This window comes from Sciurus carolinensis, chromosome 4, assembly GCF_902686445.1.
Source record: "Sciurus carolinensis chromosome 4, mSciCar1.2, whole genome shotgun sequence".
NCBI lineage: Eukaryota > Metazoa > Chordata > Mammalia > Rodentia > Sciuridae > Sciurus > Sciurus carolinensis.
Window position 1 is genome coordinate 110,433,320 of NC_062216.1, and position 17,718 is coordinate 110,451,037.

General features: G+C 48.0%; 2 protein-coding genes across 3 annotated transcripts; both read left to right on the top strand.

Moving 5' to 3' along the window:
* The first annotated feature begins 2,762 nt into the window (after positions 1 to 2,762).
* Positions 2,763 to 10,329, top strand: Gpd1 (glycerol-3-phosphate dehydrogenase 1). The gene is made up of 8 exons (XM_047548140.1): positions 2,763 to 2,917; positions 3,431 to 3,608; positions 4,422 to 4,562; positions 5,168 to 5,306; positions 5,686 to 5,798; positions 6,792 to 7,025; positions 7,249 to 7,355; positions 8,494 to 10,329. The coding sequence occupies exons 1-8, from the start codon at positions 2,877 to 2,879 to the stop codon at positions 8,588 to 8,590; spliced, it is 1,050 nt and encodes a 349-aa protein (XP_047404096.1). The 5' UTR covers positions 2,763 to 2,876; the 3' UTR covers positions 8,591 to 10,329.
* Positions 10,330 to 11,106: 777 nt separating this feature from the next.
* LOC124982026 (cytochrome c oxidase assembly protein COX14) lies at positions 11,107 to 16,100 on the top strand. 2 transcript variants are annotated; one of them, XM_047548142.1, is made up of 2 exons: positions 11,107 to 11,283; positions 15,628 to 16,100. In XM_047548142.1, the coding sequence occupies exon 2, from the start codon at positions 15,649 to 15,651 to the stop codon at positions 15,820 to 15,822; it is 174 nt and encodes a 57-aa protein (XP_047404098.1). In that variant the 5' UTR covers positions 11,107 to 11,283; positions 15,628 to 15,648; the 3' UTR covers positions 15,823 to 16,100. The 2 variants fall into 2 exon arrangements, with proteins under 2 accessions (XP_047404098.1, XP_047404097.1); XM_047548141.1 differs by having other exon boundaries at positions 11,115 to 11,283; positions 15,641 to 16,100.
* The last annotated feature ends 1,618 nt before the right edge of the window (positions 16,101 to 17,718 follow it).

Consider the following 17,718-nt stretch of genomic DNA (forward strand, 5'->3'; position numbering starts at 1 on the left):
CCCTGCTCACAGTGTCATTCTATTTGACAGATATTTATTGGTCACCAGCTATGGTACCAGGAACTGGGAACCCAAGGAAAATGAGGTTTCTCCCCAGTGGGCTTGGTCTCTCCTGAGAGGTTGGTAACCCAGGGGTGAAACAGGCTAGTTGCTGTTTCAGGTTGTTGGACTTTACCACTGGATCTTTAGAGTCCTGCTCCAACTTCCCTGTTTATTAGATACTGATAGGTTACTGGCACTGCCATCTTCTCTTGTTCCTCTGAGCTCCTCAGGCCATTTTCTAGTTGGAGTCTTTAGGTGCCTGTAGTCTGTTAGGCTTGATAAATGTGAACCTCCTTTAGAGGTCCCATTTCTTCCTGCAGCACCAAGGCCTGGGTAGCAGCAGACATTTATATTCCCTGAGCTGCTCTCATTTCCACTGGAATCCCAGAGTGAGATGTCATTTCTTAAGATTGGCATGGAAGTGCTGTGTTAACCACAAACAAGTGTATGGAGCCAGTGTACACCTATAATCCCAGCTACTCTGGCTGCTGAGGCAGGGGATTGCAAGTTCAAGGCTAGCCTGGGCAATTTAGTGATACACTTCCTCAAAAAGTGTGTAACTCAGCAGTAAAGCTCCCCACTGGGTCCAATCCCCAGTAACACATGTGCGCACACACATGGTATGTACAGCCAACCTCTGGTTGGCAGCTTGCAAAGTTGAGTCCTCATTAGCAAAAGCATGAAGTTTTGCAGTTCTTCCTGCTCCCCACTTGGTGGCTCACTGCTTTCCTCTGCTACTGTTCAAGAAGAGGGAGTAGAACATCGGTAAGTGTAAATGCGTCCTAAAGTTGTAATTTAAAGAAAATTATCCTTTGCTTCCATGGATGGGAATACTCCAGTATTGCTTGTGTGCAGTGAGACCCACCAAAGATAACCATTGTTCCTAATCTGGAACTTAGGGTTTCTCAGACTTGATAGGGAAACAGAGGAGTTATGGGGGTGATTACAGAGTGGAGAAAATTGATGTCAAGGACATTGAAATGACATCTGTTTTTACCCAGGCTAATTACATGTTTAATGAATGGCTAATGAATTGTTAATTTCAAGCAAAATTCCACAGTTTGCACTCAGGAAAAGAGCTCTAGTGATACAGATAACTTCCTATGACAAGCCATTTCTGAATCTTGGCACCCTCTTTATTCCTATGTAAATGAACAAATTATTTGTCTCTACTTTATGACAATAGGGGCAAAATGAGAAATGAAGAAGCATTTAGGCAAAAACAAGGGAATTATTTTTATGCATAACTGTCCATTCTTTGGTGTTCCTAATGTGTGCCAGGGACAGAAACATCTTTCCCATCCCCCATAATCAGTGCTCCCAGCTGGCAGCCTGGCACTGGTGCCTTCATCTTGGTGCCAATGCAATGAAGGAGTGGTCTGTGGGAAGCTAGCCCTATATCGGACCTAACTTTGTTCTAAGGAAGACAACCCCTACTGATTTCTTGTATGTTCCCCTCATAGGGACTCCCTGTTCATAAGTGAATATGGCAGGCTCTTACTGGGCTATCACTGGAATGCCACAGTCTGACCTCCTACCTGATTACCCTTACCCACTGGTTTCACCCAGACTTCCCTGTAGCCCACAACTTATTGCTGTCACTGACCAGTGGCAGCCTAGAGGGTTGGTAACGCCTACTGAGTATTCTGCCAATCCAGGAGGTCAGCACATGAGCACAGTGTTGTCTGCCCTCTAGGCCAAGGTGCAGAGATAGGAGGGTTAGGAGCCTCTTGCTCCACTCTCTAGATGAGCCTGGAAACTGATGCTCCTCCTCCTCTTGGTCAAACAGATAGCTATGGGCAATGTAGAATCTGAACTGCTGAACATATTCCTGCCATTCTCTCTTTACCCAGTGATACCTGCTTACTCTCATGGCATATGAAACCACAAAACTCCACCTATCCCTGAATTTGGAAACTACTGCTCCAGGTCCTGCCTCTCCGTTTCTGGTCTCTGCAAACTAGCTGTTAACCTGTAGAAGCCACCTGGTGTGGTACAAGAGAAAGAATCTTGAGCAATCTCAAATCCTCTCAAGGACAGTGTACACTTTAGCTGCCTTATCTCTCCATAAGCACAGAAGAATTGTAGGCCACATGGCATTAGAACCCTCTGACTTTTGACCTTTCCCACTTTACCTTCCTAGAAGATATGCAGGTGGGGATTTTCTGAAAGGCCCATCAATGAGTCCCTGATATTACCAAGATAACTGTGCCCTTGGAGGCTCACATCACCCTTGGGCTGGGTTGCCCCCAAAGCAGACCCTTATTTTTATGTGGTCTTATCCTTAACAGTGGGCCCACACTCACCACTCCCCTCATTCATATCCCTGTAATGGAGTTACTGTGGGACTGCTTGAGGACAAAACTAGAGCAGCTTTGGGGGTCCTAGGAGGGCATGTGCCAGGAGTGGGGGCCCAGAGAATTCCTACCTTTGAAAAGAAAGCATTCTCAAATCTGCTACTAGGGCTAAATACAATTTATTTCAGTGCTGGAAAAAGAAGGGAGTGAGGGGGAACAATGACTTTGTCCTTATCTGGGCTATTTCTTGGCAGACCTCAAAATGAGCCCATTGCAAAGGGGGTGGAAATGTGGGCTGGAGCCAGAGAAATTCGCCAGCAATGTCAGCTGCAAAGCCAAAAGGAAAAACCAGCCTGGCCTCTGCCCCATTCCCATTCCCCCCACCTGTCTCTACCCTTTCCCTGGTTCTGCCAGACTCTCTATTTCCCTGGGCGCCAGCTTCTCGGCCACCCCTGGAGGTGGAGCTTGGCTGCACCCACGAGTGCTGGCGGAGTTAAATGCTCTCAACCGGCACTGCTTGGGCAGAGGAGCAGCACCATGGCTGGCAAGAAAGTCTGCATTGTAGGCTCCGGCAACTGGTAAGTGACTGTCAAGGACCATGGGTTTCCCCCCAAGTACAGAGGAGTTAAGGAGGGAAGCCGGGTAGGCAGGAGACGGAATGGGTAGAAAATACCTCAGGTTTTTGTTCGTCCCTTGCTGTTGTCTTCAGTGCCTACAGGCACAGCACAGATGATCGACCTCCCAGGCTGTGCCTGCCTGGGCAGTTGCACCTGTTCATCAATGTAAGGTGAACAGAGTGCTCCCTTCTCTGCCTGAAAAGCTGCTTGGGTGTGGGAAGCGGGATCTGAAGGCTGCCCCTCTTCTCCAGCAGCAAAGTGTGAGGCAGACTGAGTCTCCTCTATTGCTAGGTCGCAAGAGAACCACTTGTCATAGAAATGGAGTGGGGGGTGAAAAGAGAAGTGGGAAAAAAATTATCTGGAGGGCTGCTGTAAGGCCCTGTAGTGGGTGGGGTGCTGCCCCACCCCTCCCCTGCTGCTGTGCCCTCTCTCACATCCCACTCCTCACTTTCCTGTACTTTCACTCCCCCTCAGGGGCTCAGCCATTGCCAAGATTGTGGGTGCCAATGCTGCCCACCTGGCATGCTTTGACCCCCGGGTGACCATGTGGGTGTTTGAGGAAGATGTTGGGGGCAGAAAGCTGACAGAGATCATCAACACTCAGCATGAGAATGTCAAATACCTGCCAGGGCACAAGCTGCCCCCAAACGTGGTAAGCCCCAACTTCCTGCAAGGAAGGGAGGAAGTCCAGAGAGTCAGTGCCCAGATCTTATCTACAGGTACCTCCTGCTGAAAGGGGCCACTTCAGGTGCAAGCTGGACTTGAGAAGCATCTCAGAAGGGCTGTGTGGGTATAGGGCACCCCCATGTAGACCTCAAACTGCTCTCCTGGGCACTTTCTGGGATTGAGAACTTGCATAGTACCTCCCTCTTACAGGCTTCCAGGGGGAAGGGCAGGAGAAGAGGGGCAGTAAGTCGGTTTCCATGGCAACCAAAGACTGGTTCTCAGGCTCCCAGGTTTTGGGTCTGGGCAGTACCTGCCTCAGGCTCTAATCCTGTTACTCATTCACTGGGTTATTAGCAGATTTGGAAGCTGCTCCTTGGACTTTTGGTCTTTGGTCAAATTCATGTAGCTCTCCTCCCCACCTGAAAAAGGGGGAGCAAGAGAGGAAAAGGACTTACCTTTCCAGTTGGGGCCCCAGGGTGATGAAATCTTACTTGGCCTCTTCCTCCTGCCAAGCCCGGCTGTCTTTGGCCTCCCTCAAAGTCCCATAGCCAAGGGCCAAGAGAATGCTGGAGGGAGAGTTCCAGAAATCCAGGTCAGCTGGAGCAGAGGGGCAGTGATGGCTGGGGCAGGGAATAGGAGGGTCTTGATTCTCTCAAGCTCAGTCCTCCCAGATTCAGTCCCAAACTACTCTTCCTTCTCCCCTCTCCTCAGTCTCACTCTGGCTCCTAGATTGCTAAATAAAGTTCCTTAGGGGCTAGTAGTAGTCTGCCAAGCCCACAAGCACCTGGTCATCCCACAGGTGGCTGTACCAGATGTGGTCCAGGCTGCAGCAGATGCTGATATCCTCATCTTTGTGGTGCCCCATCAGTTCATCGGCAAGATCTGTGACCAGCTCAAGGGTCACCTGAAGGCCAACGCCATTGGCATATCTCTCATTAAGGTGCCAGGGACACCTTCATGTGGATGGGGGTGTGCAGCTAACTATTGCAGGGTTCAGGGTGGGTGAAGCAAGTAGGAAAGAAAATGGCAGTAGTAAGCCAAAAAGTTCCCAGAGAGAAGAGAGGAGTTGGCTTTGGAGAGGATTAAGAAAGCAGTGAGAGGCTGCTGAAGGGAAGCTGGGAAGTAGATAAGAGACTCATTTGGAGGCAGAAGCCTTAGGAGTGTTTAAGAGGCATAAAAAGGGATGCCTGAAGAATATGGGAGGTGGGGTGGCTTGAGGAGTATGCAAGGGGAGCTGGTTTGGAGCAGTGACTGTGCTAGCAGTTGGTTTGGGACAGTCAGAAGCGGGGGTATTTAGGGATTTGGAGGAGAAACACTGCCTGGAAGAGGTAGGTTACTGAAGGTGCATGGGAGGGCTTTTCTGATGGGTTATTTTTTTACCACTGTCTATCCTCCCCATAGCAAGCTGTATTGGGATTGGAATGGGGCAGGACCACTGGGGAGGTACACTGATAAACAGTGGATTTGTAAGGGGTAGGATTTCTGAGTGGGAAGCCCTCAATTGGGCATCAAGGGCAGCTGGCCTGAGCTTCATCCTGTGCCCAGGGGGTAGACGAGGGCCCCAATGGGCTGAAGCTCATCTCTGAAGTGATTGGGGAACGCCTCGGCATCCCCATGAGCGTGCTGATGGGGGCCAACATTGCCAGCGAGGTGGCTGATGAGAAGTTCTGTGAGACCACCATTGGTGAGAGCCTCCCCCAACCCAAGCACCACACAGCTCTAGTGCATCCCCTCCCCAAATTCTTCCCTAGCCCCACTCAGCCATCTCTTTCTACCAGACAGGAAAAGGAAGATGCATAAGAGGTGAGGGAGGGTTGGGACACCCCCAGGGATGGAGTTACAGAGCCTGTCTCAGGCAGTTGTGGGAAGAACAGTCAAGAGTCCCCGCTCTCTGGGTGTGGTGGCACATGCCAACAGTCCCAGCTGCTTGGGAGGCTGTGGCAAGAGGATCACTTGAGCCCAAGAGTCTGAGGCCAGCCTGAGCAATATAGTGAGACCTTGTCTCAAAAAACAAAACCAAAAACGAGCCTACCACTGAAAGTCTTGCTCCCTCCCCATTTTAGGCTGCAAGGATCCAGTCCAGGGACAGCTTCTGAAAGAACTGATGCAGACACCCAATTTCCGTATCACAGTGGTGCAGGAGGTTGACACAGTAGAGATCTGTGGAGCCTTAAAGGTGAGAGGGGCACCGAAGTAGCTAATGGAATGGGGATAAGGTTCCAAAGGAGGGCCCAGCTTAGCTCTACAAGATTGCCAGTATTCAAGATCTCACTCTTAGGCAGCTGTTCCCTTTCACCACCAAATCTCATATACATAGGAAGAACTGCAGAAGCAAAGCCAGGGATACTCAGGCCTGCTAATATTTCACCATCAGACTGTGAGCCTTCTTTCTTCCCCACTAGAGCCCCTTGTGGGATAGGCTACAGGGGTGGTCCAAAGGGGAAGAAGAGATGGCCAAGCTAATGGGAGACAAGAGATCCTAGCTAGATAAGGTGGTGCCCACCTGTAATACCAGTGACTCAGGAGACTGAGGCAGGAGGATCACAAGTTCAAGGCCAGCCTCAGCAGCTCAGTAAGACCATATCTCAAAATAAAATTAAAAATTAAAAAAGTGGTAGAGTACTTGCCTAGCATGTATAAGACCCTGGGTTTTCAATCCCCAGTATCAAAAAATGGGACAGCTATGGATCCTGTGCAACTATGTACCTGACTATGGACTAAAATGGTCATGGGTGGAAAGGTCCCCTGGAGAAAAAAGTGGCTCTCAGAAAATATCCTCAGGGATGTAGCATGGGGTGGGTTTAAGAGGTGCAATAAGTGGACCAGGTCAGGTGGCACATGCCTGTAATTCCAGCAACTCTGGAGGCAGAGGCAGGAGATTACAAGTTCAAGGCCAGTCTCAGCAACTTAGCAAGAACCTGTCTCAAAATAAAAAATTAAAAGGGCTGGGAATGCAGCTCAGTGGTTAAGCACCCCTGGGTTCAATCCCTGGTACTAGAGGGGAAAAACAGTGCAACAAGTAGGAAAAGCAGGTTCAGGAACCCATATGCTTCCTTCATTTACTTGGTGGGTGTGTTATAGCTAATGTGGGGAGCATAAGGCAGGTGCTAAGGGCTCCAAGTGGGGCCACTGGAAGGGGTCCTTCCTTACCCATGACTTCTACTCAAAGAATATAGTGGCTGTCGGGGCTGGCTTCTGTGATGGGCTGGGCTTTGGAGACAACACCAAGGCAGCAGTGATCCGGCTGGGTCTCATGGAGATGATTGCCTTCGCCAAGCTCTTTTGCCAAGGCCCAGTGTCCTCTGCCACCTTCTTGGAGAGTTGTGGTGTTGCTGACCTCATCACTACCTGCTATGGAGGGCGGAACCGCAAGGTGGCAGAGGCCTTTGCTCGCACTGGAAAGGTGGGTCCTGGGGAACAGGGGGGAACAGAGGGTGGCCCCTGCCAGCATCAAGGTAGAAGTGCTTAGCAGGAGGAAGCTCTTGGGCACAAACATTAAAATTGTTGTAGAAATTCTTACCCCTTCTTCTCCCCAATATGACTCCACCTCCCATTTGAGCGTGACTTTCCAGCTCATATGGATAACCCTGCTCTCCACCTCCACACATGGACTGTTTTTTTCACAGTCCATTGAACAGCTTGAGAAAGAGATGCTGAATGGGCAGAAGCTGCAGGGGCCCCAGACAGCCCGGGAGCTACACAGCATCCTCCAGCATAAGGGCCTGGTGGACAAGTAAGTGTGCTATATAGCTTTCCTGGGTGAGGGAGCCATAGGCCAAGAGCTGTCCCTGGTCACCATATTCTTGAACTCTGCACAGCCTGGGAAGTGGGCAGAGAGGGCACTGTAATCTGTTTTGAGGTTAGAATTTGGACTGCCCACTTCCCAACCAGTTCATGCAGTTCATTCTGGTCTAGTGTTCTTTATACTGCATAACTTGAACCACTCTGAATAGCCTCCCCTTTCTGTCCTTTCTTCCTTATCCTCTGCTTTAAGGGTTGGAGCTCTGGGGCAGGAATAAGCTCATCTGACTGTCTCACCTTTTTGTCCATATCCCCAAGACCAGCCCTCTGTCCTCTGCATCCCATCCCTGGTGTTGAGAATGGGCTCTGCTTCAAGGTGCTCCTTTTCCAGGGAGAACAGATAGTGGGCTGAGCAGAATAGAGCACAATTGGCCTGGGAAATAATCCTAGAAGAGAAGAGTATGAAATAGGATCAGAACAGTTCATGGCTTTGGGTAAAGGGAACAGCTGAGAGGGGATGGCAAGAAGGAAAACGGCATTTATTGACACGTTCACATAATGCATAATCATGTCTTCATGTACTCAATCATATAACTATTCTGGCTGGGCACAGTGGGGCATGCCTGTAATCCCAGCAGCTATGGAGGCTGAGGCAGGAGGATTGCAAGCTTGAGGCCAGCCTCAACAACTTAGCAAGACCCTCAGCAACTCACCAAGATCCTGTCTCAAAATAAAAAATAAAAATGGCTGGGGATGTAGTTCAGTGGTAAAGCAGCCCTGGGTTCAAGCCCCAGTGTCAAAGTGGCGTGAGGGAAACCCTCATATTTTCACTACTTTGTTATATTAGCCCCGTTTTACAGTTGAGGACACTGAAGCTCAGAGAGGCAGGGGGGAAAAAAAAACAAGTAGACAAGTTCAATATAAAAGAGCGCAGGGCTGTTAGCAACCTAACCCTAAAACCCAGGGCTGGGGAGTTCAGATACTCAGGAGATAGAAATTGACAGCCAGAGTCAGCCTGAAGTCTAAGGTGGGAGGGTAGAGAAGTGGAGGTTAGGCAGTGAATGAGGAATGAGGGATAGAGGGTGGAAAAGAGTAGGAGACTAAGCTGTGCCTTTCCTCCTCAACTCTAGGTTCCCCCTGTTCATGGCTGTATACAAGGTGTGCTATGAGGGCCAGCCAGTGGGTGAATTTATCCGCTGCCTGCAGAATCATCCAGAACACATGTGAGTGGGGAGAAGGCCCAGGACAGGCAGCTCCTTTATCTAACTGACACAAACACCTGGTCACCAGGATCTCCAGGACTCCTCACCAAGCAGTCTTCTCAGCTTTTCACTGGCAGACAAAAGGCAGTGGGCTCAGCTACACCCCTGGAAATCCTAATTACCTGAAGCCTGGAGCATCTTGCCAGAAGTGGAGCTGCCCTGTCCTCCAGCTGTGGAGCTTTCTCCCTGTCCTCTGGGAGGCACAGAATCAAGCCCCAGTGCTGCCTGATCTAGGGGTGTGTATGGGGGAGGGTGGGAGGAGAGTGCACCAGGGCAAGGGCTGCCAGTTGCTGCCTCACATAGACCAGGAGCCTGTCCCCAAGCCCAATTAAGTGACTAAAGAAGTACCTTAGCCATAGGAGGGATGAGGCAAGGGCTGCCAGGGAGGGGTCTGGGTGTTTGAGCTGATATCGGTCCCATAGATCCTTTGGCTGACCTCTGCTAGGCCCCACACAGCGTCAACAGATCTCAGTGTTTGTTAACAAAATACAAAGATCTCAAACAATCCCTTTCTAGCTTCTCCTAGCAACAATTGAGTCCTCAGAAACCTCTGGTCATCTTTCTTCCCCCTCCCCCAGCTGCCCTGGCACAAGAGTTGCTCCACGCTGGCATCCCTGGCCTGGGACTTGCCACTATCCCCAGGGACTTCCTGGGTCCTAGATCTTTGCCAGCTCCTCCCCACCCTGTGTGACCTTTCCAAGCCTTCCCTTACTGGCCCTAACCGCCAGAACCCTCTTATGGGAGCAGGAACTTAATCTGCTGACAGAGCTACACCTTTTCATAGCAGGCTCAGATCACTGGGCCCTGGCTCTCTGTGACCTTTGTATTTGCCCCGCCTCCCTGTCAAGAGTCTAGCTGGGGGAGGTGTCATCTGGGCCCCTCCTGCTGTTTATGTCTTCAGAGAACATCCCTGCCTCTACCTGATCCTCCTCCCCAATCCTGTACTTTCTCAGCTGCCCCAGAGCAGCCAGGACTGCTAACCAGCACCTGGCATCTGAGGTCTGGGGCTAGAGAGTGGCCCAAAGGCTGAACAAGTTTCCCATGCTGGTGGGCCAAAGGCCAGCTCCCCTTTCTCCAATGAAGGCCTCCTCATGAGGCACTGACCATATCAGCACTTGAGTTAGGAAACTCAAGGAGAAAGAAGAAAATTTAAAAAACCACCCTGTCCCCTGGGGTGAGGGAAGAACAAGAGGGGGAGGGAGAGGAGTGTGCTTTGCACTGGCCTTGTTCCAGGACTGGGTGGCAGCAGGGGAATGTCACAGGTCAGCAGGTCCCCTAGCTATAAATAGTCCTTGAGGGCTGAGAGGCTCCCGTGTCCAGCAGTGGTCTCTGCTTCCTATGTGGCAGCACCTGGCACACTGTGTCTCTGGCCAGCTTCATGTTAATCTTCCCTTACTTTCCAACAAACTAGGGAGTCAGGCTCCTCTTAGCTCCTAGAATTTGAGAATTCAGTCTTACCCAACATAGGACAGAGCTGCCTGCATCAGGCCAGGAGAGTGCAGGCAGTCATCCTAGGTCTGGCGGAGCCCATGTCTGGGCACCATGTGAATCCAGAGCTGCCCTCGAGGAGGTTAAAGTGGGGCAAAGACAGCTTCCAATACCTTTGCCTACTTCTCTGTTCAGTCCATAGTCAATTGTGAATCTGAGGCCTTCTGTCAGGCCATTTGACCACCCAATAAAGCATTGTTTTTTCCAGAAAGAGTATGAGTTGGGGATGTATGAGTTCAGTGCATGTGGTAATGCGTTCCCTGTCCTGTATCACCACGTATGTTTTCATTTTTACCACAGGACAAATGAAAAAGGAAATCCCTCTTCCACAATCACAGCTCTTCTAAGCCCCAGCAGTGGTGCCTGCTCAGTACTGTCCTCTGTCCCCCTCACTGGCAATGCCCCTTATACCATCTCCTCCTAAGCTGTCACCCAGTCTTCCTGGAGCTTCTTAAGTAGCACGCCGCCTACAAACGGGATCACGCACGGGGCAGAAACATTATAGAGTGACCCCTCGTGCTCACTTCGTGGTCATGGCCTCGCGGCGCAGGTCAGGTCCCTACCTGAGCTCGGTCCGCAGCCCGACAGCCCAGGAGAGGGCCGCTCCAGGCTCTAGGGGGCGCGCGGCGCACCTCGGGGTAGGGGCTGGCTCTGAGAATCGACCTAGCTACCGGAGGCGTCAGCGCGCCAAAGGCTGGGATTGGTTGTGTCCAAGCATCCTAAATTCCGGTTCCCGAGTTTAAGCCACCAAAGACACTCTCTCAATGGAGCATTATCCACAACCCCCAGAATTCACTGGGTCTCTAAGCGAGGAAGGCTCGTCTGAGGATGCGTAGCAACGACTACTGACCCGGAAGCCGAATTTCAAAACTGGCCACTGGCGAGAAGAGCGGCATTCTCGCCTCAGTGGGCGGGGTTGTGCGGGTCCGGGGCAAGTCCGCTCGTTTGAGTCGGGAACGAACTCTAGAGGCCAAGCCGGGCGGGTGGGCGGGAAGGAGGGCCTCTTTCCTCACCAATAGCTGAGGCGTTCGAAGTCGTTCCGGGGCCGTCACCCACACACGTCTGGTTCCGGGGGTAGCTTTCGGAGTTGCCTGGGAGTTGTGCAGGCAGTGGTGGCGAGACGCTACCTGCGGAGGTCTCGGTTGGACATCAGGGAGCTGCAACATCCAGGTACGCAGTCGGCCGAGTTGAGCAGGAACCGCTCACCCCGCGAAGGCGCGGCTACCCGGGCCGGCGCCTGCTAGCTGCACCCTTCCATGCGCCTGTCTGCTGACTCTGTGCCCTTGAGATCGCTCGCTTCTTGCTCAGTCCCCTGGCAGCCGTAGGTCAGCCTTGCTACATCGTAGGGCTGGCCCAGTCAAACCCCGGCTACTGCCTGGCGCCTAGGCCCTCAGGCAGCGACTACAAATGCTTCTTCCTTGTCTTATAGTCCGCTGCGACCTGAGTCCCAGTTCCTCTTCTTCGCTGGTGTAAATCTTTCTCACCTTTCTAAAAAGATAGCTCCACCTTTCCACCTTTCTACTAATTTTTCTTGAACTGTCACCCTGTCTCAGAACGCTGTCAGTGCCTCTTTGCTTCTGCTCTCTCTCCATCTTCTCCCTTGTCTGACAGAATATAGGACTCATAGCATATCCGCATAAGTTCCTTTAGACAGAAGCCATGTCAATATTCTGCGGCCTTCCATAGCATGATGTGTTCCAAGTATCTAGTAAGAGATAAATGAGTGCATTAAGTCTGAGGTGATGGAGCCATTGGAGGGAATAAGTTTTCCGGAGGAGAAATATGGGCTTTGAGATCCTCCTATGTTTAGAGGGCAGAAAAAGAGCCATATAGTCTTTGCAGATTGTACCCTATGGGGTTTTCCATAATGATTCCTTCGATGGTTTTTCTTAGTTTTCTGAAATCTGCAGTCCAACCCCATCTGTTCAGAACAGACCCAGCTTTGTGATTTATTGAGAAAAATGGATGTCCCTTACATGAGAACATTATCCTGCTGATCTCAAAAGTTTTCTTCATTTCCAAGGTTTATCCTTCTGCCTAGGCTTCTGATTTCTTTTCCTCCACCCTCCTCTCAGTCTGGTTCTGTTTCTCCCACGTCGCTTCTTTTTTTTTTTTTTTTTTTTTTTTTTTTAAATTCTCAGTTAAGCCACCATCTTCTTCTCCTTTAAAACATTCAAATCTTATCAATAAATAAAACTAGAATTTTCTTAATCTTGTTACCTTTGTGAGTACTGCTCTGTAATTCCCATTCCCTTAAGCAGCTAACCACAGAACTTCAGTTCTTTTCTTTGGGGCAAAGGAGTTATGATCCTTCTAATTATCTGTTTTTCTCTGTTCTGGAAAAATGCTAGACATATGAATCTTGAGGGGTTCATAGGCCTATAGGGGCTGTTACTGAGAATTTGTGCTCTCTACTTGATGCCTATATTGTCTGTTTCAGTTCAGTGACTAAACTGACTTCCATCATAGCCTTACCATTGACTGTTCGCCCAAGCAGTGGTCCCACCTGATCAGTCTTCATGGTGTTTTTTTGTTTTGGTTTGACTTTTGGTACTGGGGATTGAACCCAGGGGCACTTAACCACTGAGCCACATCTCCAGCGCTTTTTATTATTTTTTTATTTTGAAACACCAAGTTGCTGAGGGCCTTGCTAAATTGCTGAGGCCAGCTTTGAACTCACGATCCTCCTGCCTCAGCCTCCCCAGCCACTGGGATTAGAGGTGTGTACCACCACACCCAACTCTTCATGGTGTTTTGCAGTAATGGTTTCCAACTCTTATTTTTGTCAAATACATTGGAAAGATGTAACACATCTCTGCCAGTGGCAGTAACTTGATATATGAGTGATTTTCAACCCTGAAGGGAGAAGTAGCTAAATGAACCCCTCCAGATATTTCTAGAATTTCCTATGTACCTTCTCTCCTTAATTGTTTCTTTCTTCAAACTTGCTTCCTTGGTCTTTCTGGTCTTATCCTCTGCTTTGGTATCACCTGTTACCTTCATCTGTATCTCAAATATAGCCTTGTGTCCCAATATCTAGCCAGATTTTCATTTCCATTTGCCTAATACACAAAGAAAAAAGAACATGGACGTCTTTCACATGGATGTTGCATTTTAATTTTATTTTGTACAAACCAGCTCATGATTTATTTATTTATTTTTTGTGGTGCTGGGCATTGAATACAGACTTTGCATATGCTAGGCAAGTACCACTAAGACACAACCCCAGCCCCTGTGATCTTGACTGACACCACCATCCCTCACTGTTAACACACAATCACACATACCCCTTTCTTCTCTTGTTCTTATTTCTGTGAATAGTATTCCAATCCAGAGTTTTTTTAACTTGGAGGTATTTTCAGTTTTGCCCTATTCCTGTCAGTTTTTAAATCCTATACTTCTAAAATAACTTTTGCATCTGTCTTCTCCTTTTTTCTGCCCCTGCCTTGGTTCACTAAAGAGTTTCTGCTAATTTGAAAATGGGAGCAGCCTCAGGATGGATTAGATCAGAGAATGAAGTGAGATTCTAGGTATAGGAAAGTGTTTGTTAGTTGATCTTGTGTCACTATAGACAAGCCATACCATCCTATTCCTTTGTTGGCTGGTGAATGCTTCCAGCCCTTTCCCTCCAGCTCCTCAAAGAGACTGAGCTTCTGGCCAGGGTATGGGAGATAGCAGGAGAAAAAAAGACTAAGTGCACCCTGGTTCAGTGGCGTTAGCCTGTAATCCTAGCTACTTGGGAGACAGGCAGGGGAATCACAAGTTTGAGACCATTCTTAGCAACTTAGTGAGACCCTTTCTCAAAAATAAGTAAATAATGGGAATGTGGCTTAGTGGTAAAGCTCCCCTAGGTTCAATCCCAGGACAAAAGAAAAGAAAAGAAAAAAATTGAGGGCAGCCTGGGAAATTTAGTTAAGACCCCTATCTCAGAAACTAAAAATTACTGCAATAGACAGATAGATAGATAGGTAGATAAATAATTGAAGGAGAGGTTGCGTGAAAGCCGCTGGCTACAGTCTCTGCAAGGTCCATTTACTACCTTAGTATCCTTTTCTGTGTGCTTATGTTTTCTTCACTGTTTCATGTACAGTTTGGGGTCATTTTGAACTTTTGTCATTTCGTTTTTTTCCACTGATTTATTTAATGTCTCTTGCCATAGTGAATTTTAATTCAAAGAAGCTGTGCCTCAGCTCTTCTTGGGATCTTTCCTCAAGGTCTGCCTCAAAGACAATGTTCAGCCCTTAGGGCTCACCCTGAGAAGCACTTACTTGTGTCTTACCCCACCTTAGGCTCCCTCAACCAGCTAATTTTGAGTTTATCTTATTCCAGATTTTTGACTTTTTATTTGTTTGATATGGGGGGTCTCACTGTTGTCCTGGCTGGCCCTAAATTCCTGGGCTCAAACGATCCTCCTGCCTTAGCTTCCAGAGTAGCTAGGATTACTGGTACACTCTGCCACACCTGGCCCCAGTGTTTTGTTGAAACAGACTTGTCCTAGTCAGGCATGGTGGCACATGCTTGTAATCCCAATAACTCTGGAGGCTGATGAAGGACGATTCCAAGTTCAAGGCCAGCCACAGCAATTTAGCAAGGCCCTATGCAACTTAGTGAGACTCTGTCTCAAAATAAAAAATAACTGAAAAAAGGAATCAGGTGGGGATTTAGCTTAGCAGTAAAGTGTCCCTGGGTCCAACCCCAACCTCCTGTACCAAAAAAACAAAAACAGAAAAACCCTGCTTTAAGACTAACTTGGAAACTGTGTGGATAATTTTTTTTTTTTTTTTTTTTTTCAGTAATGGAGATTGAACTCAGGCCCTTTACCACAGAGCACCATTCTCAGCCCTTTCTTTATTTTCTATTTTGAGACTAAATCTTTCTAAGTTCTTGAGGTTGGCCTTGAACATGGCGGTCCTGCCTCAGTTTTCCAATTAGCTTGGATTACAGGCATGTGCCACTATACCCAGTCTAAGATTGTTTTTATAGGAAAAAAAATTGGGTCTTGCCTGAAAGATTCCCATTTGATCCTCCTAGGAGAATAATTTACTGCAAATGTTTAAACCCTGACTATTTCCATTTGTTCTCTACAGCCAGAAAAAAACTGGTGCATGCTTTAAGTAATGTACCAGTTAAGAACAGTTCTGGGCGGATCAGTTACTTCTCTCTATAAATATGGAGGATCATTAACTGTAATGACATTCATATGCCCCCAGTTCTAGTGGTGTCTGTATCTCTTGTTTTCTTTTTTTGCAGTGCTGTGGATCGAACCTATGGCATTATGTGTACTAGGCAAGCACTCTGCCACTAAGCAACATCCCTAGCCATTTCTATTTTTTATGAAAATATCTAGCCTTTTGAATCATAGACTTCCCAATGTCCAGTATCCTAAGACTCTGCTTACACTTGGTGGCGCTTCAGTATAGTGTACAGACTAAGTAGGACGCATAAGTTATAGAATAGCTCTATACAGGGAGATGGATTGGGGAGATGAGACCTTATTGTGGGGTTTAAATCCAGTTTGTCTTTGTAGGGGACAACATGCCAACTGCCAAGCAGCTAGCTGACCTTGGCTACAAGACCTTTTCTACCTCCATGATGCTCCTCACTGTGTATGGGGGCTACCTCTGCAGTGTCCGAGCCTACCGCTATTTCCAACTGCGCAACGCCCGGCGCCAGGCTGCGGAAGAACAGAAGACCTCAGGAGTTCTTTAGAGCTGGGGTGCTTTTTCTTGTGAGCACAGAGGCCTGAGGCTTGCTGTGGAAAGACCTCTCCTACAATCATTTTCAGGTTAAGAGGACTAGGGCCCTGGTGTTTTTCAGTTTCTGCTGGAAGAAAGTACGGTTACTCTGGTACTGCCAGTTTGACAGTTGTGGTGGTGGCTATTGAATCATAATAGGAATGTGAGGGTGAAATATATCCACAGAATTAAATATTTTGCCATATCTGTGTCTTGGTGTTTTTGTTTACCCAAATAAATGTATGAACCACAGAAGTGGAGCCTTGACTACTGTTTTCTACTCAGACTAGAGAGTTCTTGCCACCCATGTATATTGAGAGATATAGTTTTTAGCAATAGTAGCATTTGCCCTCATGATCTCAGAAAAAGGGTATCCCAGTATTTATTTTTTTATAGTTCTAATTTTTTCAGTGCTAAAGATTGAAGCCAGGGCCTTGTGTATGCTAAGCTTGCACTCTAGCACTGAGGTATACTTCCAGCTGTTTGGACAGTGACTACTCCTGGACCAATAACTGTGTCCAAGGAATGGGATACTGTGGTCAGCATGGCCATACGTGTACCTACCTCTGTGTTAGGAGGACAGAGGCCCTTGTTTGACAGCCCTAATAAAACTGTATCAAGTGAAAGAGGGATAATTCCCAAAAAGAAAGGCTGTCAGGCAGCATACATAGTAAATATCCCATTAAGTGTTTTTTTTTTTTTTTTTTTTTTTGCGGTGCTGGGGATCGAACCCAGGGCCTTGTGCATGCAAGGCAAGCACTCTACCGACTGAGCTATCTCCCCCGCCCAAGTTTAAGTTTTAAACTATGCTACTGCACAGGGAATCTATTTGTAAGTCTTCTGGAAATGTAAAGAGGATTTGAAAGAAGATGCATTGCATTCATGTAAAACCTCAATGTGAAGAGAGATTCCTGCCATCATTCCATTTAGAATTTTGTTGTGTTACCTGGGGTTGAACTCAGGGGCATTTAACCACTGAGCTACATCCCTAGTCCTTTTAAATATTTTTTTTTGGGGGGTGCTGGGGATTGAACCCAGGGCTTTGTACTTACAAGGAAAGCACTCTACCAACAGAGCTATATCCCCAGCTGTGCCCTTTTAGTTTTGAGATAGGTTCTCACTAAATTGCTGAGGCTGACCTCTAACTTGCAATCCTCCTACCTGAGCCTCCCAAGTCCCTGGGATTACAGGTGTGTGCCACCATTCTCAGCCCATTTAGAGTTTTGAAGCTTGCTAGTTCATGTTATTCTTGGTGATCACCAAAATATTGGCTCTCCTGGACATCTCTCCCATAGTCTAATGTGCATACTACTCTGACCTATGTACCCTCTTTTTAAATTTTTTTTTTTTTTTTTTTTTTTTTTTTTAGCTGTAGATGGACACAATAACTTTATTTTTATGTGGTGCTGAAGATCGAATCCAGTGCCTCACATGTACTAGGCAGGTGCTGTACACTGAGCTGTGACCCCTAACCCAGGGTCATTTAACCACTGAGCTACATCTTTAGTCCATTTTTTATTTTGAGTCAGGGTCTCGCTAAATTGCTCAGGCCTTTCTAAATTGCTGAGGCTGGCTTTGAACTTTTGATCCTCTTGCCTCAGCCTACCTAGCTGCCAGGATTACAGGTGTGTGCCAAAATGCCCAGCTATAAACCTCTTTCTTGATTAAAAGAAAAACACTAGCTTTGGTAGATAGGGTTGTAGCTTAGTGATAGAGCACTTGCCCAGCATGTGAGGCCCTGAGTTCAATCCCAGCACCACAATAAACCCCCACCCCCACCCCAAAGCCTTCTATATCCTTGGTCACTTTACTCTCCATCTTCTTGGTGTATTAAGTGAGCACTCTGCTGCCTCCTCTGCTTTCTCTTTTT